A 9787-nucleotide genomic window follows, 5' to 3' on the forward strand; every position below is an offset into this window, starting at 1 on the left:
TCTCCACTTATGATTTCCTCAAATTGGGAGGACTATGTATAAAAATGGCTGTGTATTCCCATGGGATTCACCAACTTCAGGTCTAAATACCATCAAAAGACATGCTGCCCTTTGCAGTCATTGTTTAATTGCAAATCCTGTATGCCGAGGACTGGAGCCACAAGTAAAATAGCATCCATGTCCAATTACGTGCAGACTGCACTACCAACAACCCCCATAAAAACAGTAATAACAGTGTGAGTATCATTTTTCGTGTCTTTCTCGCATTCTAAATGTGCTCGTGTGTACCATTGCGTCTGTGTACTGTGCATTAAAAGGCCTATTTATTTCTAATAAGCAACTGCACTAATCAAAACTATTATTTTCTCTTTTTCCCTGCTTATGGGTCAATGAAAAAACTAGGCCTCAGTTTGTTTAATAATCCTTTCCTCTTGTTGTCTGTATAAAATGTTTTTTGAATGTGTGTGTGTGTGTGTGGGGGGGGTGCTTATTAGGTGTAGCCTTGGCTTAATGAGTGTCATTTTTTAGAACATGAAGGACATTATAATGGACAGTGAAGAGCGTAATCTACCCCCCCACCTTGCTCCCTCCCTCTCCCTCCAACACTCTTATCTCTCTCACCACCCAACCTCACTTAGGCTACTCATTAATATAAAGGACTGGTCCGAGGCCAGGGACTATTATATTGGCCATTCGTTGGCGTACTGGTGCACTCCAGTGAACTGACTTGAGATCAGGTCATGAAGGTAACGAAAACACTCAAGAGCACAGTACACCCTAAACTCAAGCCAGTCAACATTCAGTGGGACTCTCCATGATGTCCACCTACATAATCACTCATCATTAGCAAATATCATCCCCTGCATACAGCTTGATGTGAGTGCTCATTCTACTGGAACACTGAAACACACATCTGCAGTCAGTTATAACCATGTTACCAGTATACATTAGCAACTCAGTGGAATGCAAGTGCTTTATAATGTCAGATCATAAATGAGGGCAATCAGTTGTTTATTTCTTCACAGCTCCATATCAGTTCAGCAAGGCACCAAACAATGGAGCGAGAGAGAGAGAGAGAGAGAGAGAAATAGCACGAGAGTGAGTTGCTGACGAGTGAACGAGTTTGCCAGTGGAGTTGGATGGGAGTCAGACTCCCAGCAAGGCCCCAGCAACAAAGCCCAGCTGACTGGCCAAGAGGTGGTGCTGGAAGACAGAAGAGAGGACATGGAGGGACGAGGACACCACTCACAGAAGAGCGCAAGCAGCTGCTTCTCTGTCGCCGTGGACGGATACTTCAGGGAGTGAACCGGTGAGTGAACCGCGGAGAGGAGTCTGGGAGAGAGAGGGACAGAGGTATGGCGAAGGTGAGGTCATCAGTGCCTGAAGGAACACCTGGCTTCAAAAGTGACCACTGCGATGCACGGCGGTGTTCCTGTCAATTATCTGCACTGCATAGGTTATTTATTCTATAGTGTGTTATGAGATAAGAGAGGAACAAAACATGGGGGGGGGGGGGGGGTGTGGAGGTTGGCAGAAGGAAGCACATGCAGATCAGAGAGGCGACAGGCCTTTTATTGGTAAACATGCCATCCTAAAGGAACACTAGTTAACTACTGCAAACATTAAAAAGTTCGAGAATCCAGAATTCACTGCATCCTTCCTGAAAGGCCGAGTGCACCGTCAAGAGCATAGTGGAAATTAAGACTTGTTTTCCAGTATGTTGTGACGTTACCTTCATTTACTCTCCCTATCACTGTGCCTCTTTCTCTCCCTCTCCCTCGCTCTCTCTTCTGTCAGTGCCACGTGCCTTTCAACACCCGGCGGCCTTTTCCCGGGAGAGCATGCGCCGCATTTCTGAGCGCCGCAGATAAGCCACCGTGAATGGCGCTAACGACCGGGAAAGAAACATACTAGCACACAAACAAATAAACAACAAGTCCACGGGGCCCACAGACAGGCCCGGTTCCGACATGCGCTCTACCGACTAGAGAGCCCGCCCCTGCGCGTTCTCGTCCGCCGCCGCCGCGTTGAAGTGCAAGATGAAGGCTACTCAGAATACGGCGAGCTTAAGTGACTGTTTAATCGGAGAGGTTCAGGTGGGGAGCTGTAGGAGGAGGAGGAAGAGGAGTAGGGGAGACACCTCCGCCCCCGATGTTCTCGTGCGATAACATAGCGGAGGGGAGCGAGGAGTCGGGCCCGCCGCAGGTGCTCCAGTAGTAAGATAAGGCGATTTTGACAGTGAGCGGTGAGCAGAGGCGACGGCGGGAGGTGTGTGTGTGTTTTTTTAAAGAGTGGTCTAAAGGGAGGCCCGCGTAGCAGACCGAATCCTTTTATCCACAGCTCAGTCTCCCACGCAGCGTGCTCGCTGCTCGGGAAGAAGGGAGAAGCGATTTGTACGTAGCAGGCGCGAAGGGGAAAACTTCAAACTTAAGCGCCCCCCCCCCCCCCCCCATCGCCCGAGCAGCGATGTCTTTGTCGAATCAAACTTGCCTCCCACGCGTCATGTTTACTGGTGAGAAGAACGGAAAGCGCTGTGCGAGACGCAGGCAGAAAGGACAACTCTAAAATTAAGATCGTCTTCAGCCCCGGAGCAGTGAGGCCGTTGTTGGACCAAACTAGTGCTTCCTGAAACAACACACAATTACATCTTTTAAACAAAAATAGTTGTAACTTCAAAAGCTAATGCATCAATGGATGTGAGTGTGTAGGCTTAAATGAATTACATGAGTTTTAAGAAGGCTGTCAGATTGGTCACAAACTTGTAACCGGGTGATAAATACGAAGTGCGTGAACCGGAGCACGGGTGTGGCGATAGGTGATGAGAACGCAAATGCTGGAAGCCTGACAAACAAGTGATGGCTGCACTAGAAGTGTTATCAGAAGTCATCCTGGTTGGATGTCGATGGAAAGAGGTAATAAAATTTGGATTATGTGTATGTAAAATGGTAATTTACCTCAGTATATGTAAATATTTGTATATATGGTATATTAATGGAAAATATGACTGATGGAAAAATGTATAGAGCACTTCACATGTGGTGCATTTCCAGGTGGCTGACCCATGTTGTAGGTTTGTGGGGTACAGAGAGATTCTGCTTGAGTCAGCAAGAGAAAGGATTCCTAGCGCAAAGGTTGTGAGCAGAGGTGAGTGTGTGAACATTCCTGTGTGTGGTAGTGTATAAATGTGTCCAGGAGAGATAATTATTGTGTGTTTCAAACTCCCAACAGATTGGCGATACTGCCCTATCCCATGTGCGTTTATGGTACCATTTTGGCCCATGTATGCCGATTGTTCCGTGTTGGCATATGGTATTGTGCCAAATTCTATACTGGGAGTACACAGCTAGGGGGATAGAGTTCCACTGGGGAGAAGTTACTTTCTATTCCGTGTTTTGAGTGGACTAGACTATTTAGGACCATGTCGGACGGAGAGAGGGACATATTTCATTGGGGTTTCACAGGTTGAAAGCGAGTACTGTAGAGTAACGCCGTGCGTAGGCATCTGAGTGAGGCAGAGTGAGACTTAAGCTCACCAGAGAGGTGGATGCCTAATTTTTGATGTCCCAGGTTTATGAATCCCCTGTAATAGACTGACACGATTTTTCTTTTCTCATGTTTTTTTTTTTTTTCTTATAAGCTTGTTCAAAATCCCAGTCAGCGGGACCTTTTGGAATAAAGACCCGAGTGTTCATAAGTCATCTGTGTGGTTTTTTTGCCCTGGCGACTACAAACTTATGAGTTGAAGATTTGCTGGTGGTGTTTTGCTGTTATATGAAGAGAGAAAAGAGTCAAACATATTTCTTTTTATATTTGAGACAAACACCAGTTGTATTTAATAGATGCTAAAGGGCCCACTTGCCTCAGCAAAGATTCACAGTTAAAGTTAGCAGACTGTCCAATCAGTCCAATTCCCTGTCAAAAGTGCAGCATGTACAGTCCAGACACGGTCACCCCTTAAATTACATTCCACTCTTGGCCAAAGACGGCACATAGCACAGCCGAGGCTCAAATTAGGGTTAGGGGTGTTTGCCTCTGGATTATCTCACAGAAAGGCCATACAAGGCAAAGCTCTGTTCACAGACCACCTCTTTGTTCTTAATACACATTATTTATTGGATGAATATAGTTTCAAATCTGAATAATCAGGTTTTTAAAAAAGAAAACAGAGACTTTAACAATGGTCTGTATAGCAGCAGCTCAGGCACTAGTGCAGTATTATGTGTGTAATATGCAGATTACCAGAACAGCAATTCAAAAACGTCAATAATATATAGTTAAATAGAACTCTGACACAATCCATATCTGAAAGAATCAGACAAAAGTTATAAGCTCTTCATAAAACCATTCACAAAAATATTAGCAATGCTTCCTTACACAATAAATTCAGCACATACATACCCAGAATATATCTAGCTAGCAAGCACTTATTAACTCAGGCAATAGCTCTGCCCCACTCTCAGTTAAATGCAAGACATTTGCTGCATGCATTTTACAAGCATTACAATACATGACTCATAAAATATAAAACCATTCATTTAATGTTGCTGCAAATAAAACTATATAAACCCCTTTTCGGTGCTGTAATAGCCCTACCAGACACAGCAGGCAGCAAACGACTTTCAACTTTCCTTTGAAAAGCTTAATTCGGCAACACTTCATCTTCCAGTATTTTGGCCAAATGAAGGCAATTCTCTGTGTGCAACATGCTGTCATTTGACTTCTTAAAGGATAGTACAACCCCTATGTGGAACTATACTATAGATACCACATTAACCCAAAATATTGTGCAACAGCATATTAAGTGCCTCGGACCTTAATTGTAATATATACTTATTACAAATGTTAGATGCTCTTTATGTTATTCAGTGTACGGCTGCTGTTCTTTTAATCTACCAAAGCAAAAATGATTTTAACACTGTCAGAATTCAATGAGGATAGTGCTAAAATAGCTACAAAACAGCTACATCAGGAGGCAAGTTGATTTCAGGTGATTATTGTCCTGTGTATTAAAGGCAAATGGAATTTGCTTTGTGAAATCACTGCAGCACTTTAGTATCAGTGAAAACCTGTTAATTGAATTACAATTAGCAATATTTCAAAGACCAAAAATATTGATCTGCAGTATTGCTGTGGTAAACATGTGATAAGATCCTCAGGTTTTTTTTTTTTTCCTAGATTTTTCCCCCGTTTTTCTCCCTATTTTTAGTCATAGCTTATTCCCAGCCATCAGGTAGTTCTCCCCTGTCACACAGCTGCCAACCAGGGAGGGCGAGGGGGAGTGGATGGGGGTTGGAGGGGAGCAGAGGCCTGTCACGTCCTTCAGGGCCCATGCAGCCAGCACCACATCTTTTCCAGCTGCGGCTCAGGCAACATCAGGGTGGTGAGACACACTCGGTGGACGGCACTATCTGCCCCATTCTGACGCGCGAGCTCACAGACGCCCGCGATTGGCCAGGGTCGCTATGGGCGAGAGAGACTTTGCCATTCCTTCCTCCCTACAGTATTACAGGGTGTGAAATTAGCGTAATGTCAGGACACCAGAAACTGGCTTAATATGCAGAGCTATCTTCTTTTCTAGATACTGGCTCTTCATGAGAGAAAAATGTTTGTGTTTCAGTGATCAGGCCTAATCACTATGAACCCTCAAGCTTTAAGAGGAAATATTAGACCTAATTGCACGGAGCTGATAAATCTTCAAGACGTGGGTTAATCCCCTAGCATGTAACAGAGATGAGCATGGCAGTAACAATGTCTCTGAAGATATTTCTTGCCCTGAGGTCCAAGAGGTTAGTAAGTTAAAAAAACAAAACAAAAAAAACAACCACACACACATACCGTGTCTAATTTAGATCCAAGATTTTGTCCCTTACGTTCAAAATTCACACTCCTCAGACTTTCATATGGCAATGATTTCTGTCCATATGCTGTCTCATGTCATTATATAGTCAGTACTTCACTCCCTTAGGTGTTTTATAAGTGCTGTGGTTGGTCTCAGTTTGACATTCCTGAGACGTCAAAACATCGGACTTGTCAAGTCATTCTTACCAAAGGAAAAGCAGCACTGGTTGATGAAATTTTTATATAGAGAAATGTTGAACATTAAATGGAAAAAAATATACACTCACTGGCCACTTTATTAGGTACACCTTGCTAGTACCAGGTTGGACCCCTTTTTGTTTCAGAATTGCTTTAATTTTACATGACATGGATTCAACAAGGTGCTAGAAACATTCCGCAGGGATTTTGATGCATATTGACATCACGTGCTTGTTGCTGATTTGAGAGGTGCACATCGATGATGCAAATCCCTCGTTCCGGCACATCCCAAAGGTGCTCTATCGGATTGAGCTCTAGTGACAGTGGAGACCATTTGAATTCATTGTCATGTTCAGGAAACCAGTTTCAGATTATTTGCGCTTATGACATGACATGACATGACATGGCATGTTTTTCTTGCTGGAAGTATCCATTAGAAGATGGGTACGCTGTGGTCATAAAGGGATGGACACGGCTAACAATACTCAGGTAGGCCGTGGTGTTTAATGATGTTCAGTTGGTATTAAAAGGGTCCAGAGTGTACCAAGAAAGTCTCTCCCACACCCTTACACCACCACCTCCAGCAGCCTGAACCGTTGATACAAGACCAGGATGGATCCATGCTTTCATGTTGTTTACATCAAATTCTGATCTCATCATCCAAAGGTCACAACAGAAATCAAGACTCGTCAGACCAGGCAACATTTTTTCCCAGTCTTTTATTGTCTGATTATGGTATGCTCATGTGAATTGTAGACTCAAGTTACCTGTTCTTAGCTGGCAGGAGTAGCACCCAGTGTGGTCTTCTGCTTCTGTAGTCCATCTGCTTCAAGGTTGAACATGTGCCTCCAGCGATGCTCTTTTGCAGATCTCCTTTGTAATGAGTGGTTATTTCAGTTTTTGTTGCCTTTCTATGAGCCTGATCCAGTCTGGCCATTGTCCTCTGACCTCTGGCATCAACAAGGCATTTTCACCCAGAGAACTTCTGCTCACTGAACATTTTCATTTTGGACCATTTTCTGTAAACCCTAGAGATGGTTGTGCATGAAAATCCCAGTAGATTAGCAGTTTCTGAAATACTCAGACCAATCCGTCTAGCACCAAGAATTATGCCATGTTCGAAGTCACTTAAATCACCTTTCTTCCTCATTCTGCTGTTCGCTTTGAACTTTAGCAGGCCACCTTGACCATGTCTACATGTATAAGTGCATTGAGCTGATGCCATGTGATTGGCTAATTAGATATTTGCATTAATGAGTAGTTGAAAAGGTGTACCTAATAAAGTCGCAGGTGAGTGAAGGACTCAAAGTAATGCAGAGTGTAGTCATAGTGTGATATCAAATTAAGTCCATCGGGTTTTATAAGGTAATGAGTGGTAATATATTGTGGTAATATATTCTTTTTTATGACCTATTAAGTAACACAAAATTTTTCTCGATTGAAATAATTTAGTGTTGATCTAGATGTAGGCCCACAGCATTTAATGAGGTGCAGGCAGTGTGCATACTAATATTTGACAAAACAGATGAACAACAAAATGGTTTTTCAGTTAGTGATGTCAGGAGCGAATGAAGAAGTACCCTGGCAACAAAGATCACTCAGTGAAACTCTGTCACGGGGGAAGCGGCTGGTCTTCACTGTGCAGTATGTGTGTGGTTCTGAATGAGCCACAGACACACATTGCACTAGTGGGATTTCTATCTACCAAATAATCTTTGGCCTTGCTTCAAAGCCCACAAATCAATGAGACAGCGAGAGCCAAATTCATAAAGCAGTTAACAGTAGCTGTGAGTGAGCACAATGTCAGGATACCAGAATCTGGCTCCACATGCAGTGCTATCTCCCTTTACCTCTTGATGAGAGAACAATGTTTGTGTTTCAGTGATCAGGCTTAATCCCCATGATCCCTCAAGCTTTAAGAGGAAATATCAGACCTAATTGATATTAGGTCAATTAGGTCTGATAAATCAATTTTACAAGACATGGGTTAATCCCCTAGCATGTAACAGATGGGCACAGCAGTAGCAATGTCTCTCAAGGTATTTATTGCCCTGACGGTCAAGTTAGTTAGCAAAAAATAAAAATAAAAAACACATAAGGTGTGTTTACCTCCTGCTTCATGTGGGTGTGGAAAACCTGAAGTTTTAGGTAGCAGAGTTTTATCAGATGGTTTCTATGCTATGGAAAACATAAGAGTTGGCAGTTTCTGATTGAGACCCTATGTTCTGTACCATCTTCCAAATATGGTTGCGTACCTGATGTTCAAAACCTTCATATTCAGACTTTCATACAGCAATGATTTCTGTCCATATGCTGTCCCACGTCACTATATAGTCAGTACTTCACTCCCTTAGGTGTTTTATAAGTGCTGTGGTTGGTCTCAGCTTGACATTCCTGAGACATCAAAACATCAGAGTTGTCGAGTCATTCTTACCAAAGGAAAAGCAGCACTGGTGGAGGGGGTTTAATATAGAAAAATGTTCAATGTGAAATTGAAAAATACATGACTCAGTTCAAAGTAGTGCAGAGAGTAGCCATGGCGTGATATTAAATTAAGTACATCAGGTATTGTCAGTTGACATACGTCATTCTGCACCTACAATGTGTTACTCTGGATTTTGTCAGCTGAGAGAAATGTTAGCATAATGGTAATACAGGTTTTGTTATATTTGTATATTTGTACAAAATTCTTTTGTGAGTTTTTCTCCTCATTCCTAACACAGGGTGTTTTATTGATGCACTCATAAACGGCAGAGTTAGGTAGTGATGGCACTTCTACCTGCTTTTGACAGCTTTGTCTCAAACACAGACTCCAATGCTCCTGATGCCTGGTTGGGGGGGGGGGGGGTTTGGCACAGCAGGGTGTTCTTAAATTGAGCTACAGCTAGAGCTAGCAAAATGTGTGGATGCTTTTTTTGCCACACTGACCTTGGGTGCAGTGGATAAGAGGAAACGGGGTCGCCCACCGAGACCAGCAGGGCAAGATGAGCCCAGAGATGCACATTGCCTAGACAGAGGATCCAGAGGCAGTGGAAAGGACTTTTATTGTGGAAGAATCAGCATCAGAACACAGCAGGGGAACCAAACTCAGGCAGAGAAAGTAATGATGGGCAAATTCACAAAGCCAGAAACAGGCACACCAGAAACCAACCAGGAAAAGAAAACTAACACACAGGAGTCTCAGGAAAGAAAGCACTTGAGAAGTGTGGCTTGCCACTCCAGGTCACACACTCCATAAAGCTTCACAAAGGACCACAGGGGAACTGTATAGTCAGGATAACAAGCCACATTTAGAAGGTGTAGGTCATTATGAACAGATAATTCCAGGGTAGAACCAGAGCAGGAGAGGACCAATAAGGAACATTGACAGAGCTGATGACAGGAATGCAGTGGAGAGGATCCTAAAAGACTAGCCCTCAGTATTCAGAAATACTGACATATTGAAAGTGGACATCAAAAACATGCTAAACACTAAAGAAAGGGGGCTTTCTTGAAAGCAAGCAAGCCAAGAAGCCCTGAAAGAAAGAACCATCACTCATAATACAGAGAATCACATGGAAAAGAACAAAAACTGGACGACAACACTTCATCAATCGAATACTACATTATACAAATCACCTTACAAATGCCTGGCTATGTCTTTAAATACTGCAAATATTTCTACTGAATTACTTTCCACTACTGCAACCACGAAATTGTGTGTGTGTGTCTGTCTTTCTTTCTGTCTTATTCTAGAAACTCGGTATGTCAC

The 9787-nt window shown here is 43.1% G+C and overlaps 1 protein-coding gene across 8 annotated transcripts in view; it reads right to left on the reverse strand.

Moving 5' to 3' along the window:
* Positions 1–994: 994 nt before the first annotated feature.
* scml4 (Scm polycomb group protein like 4) overlaps positions 995–9787 on the reverse strand; it is a 46300-nt gene continuing 37507 nt past the window's right edge. For all 8 annotated transcript variants that reach the window (XM_035528893.2, XM_035528894.2, XM_035528892.2 and 5 more), the window contains one exon: positions 995–1332. In XM_035528893.2, coding sequence (XP_035384786.1) covers positions 1295–1332 — 38 coding nt within the window. In that variant the 3' untranslated portion in view covers positions 995–1294. The remainder of the gene's footprint in view (positions 1333–9787) is intronic.

This window comes from Electrophorus electricus, chromosome 2 (assembly GCF_041902795.1).
Source record: "Electrophorus electricus isolate QZ-2024a chromosome 2, ASM4190279v1, whole genome shotgun sequence".
In the NCBI taxonomy this organism is placed as follows: domain Eukaryota; kingdom Metazoa; phylum Chordata; class Actinopteri; order Gymnotiformes; family Gymnotidae; genus Electrophorus; species Electrophorus electricus.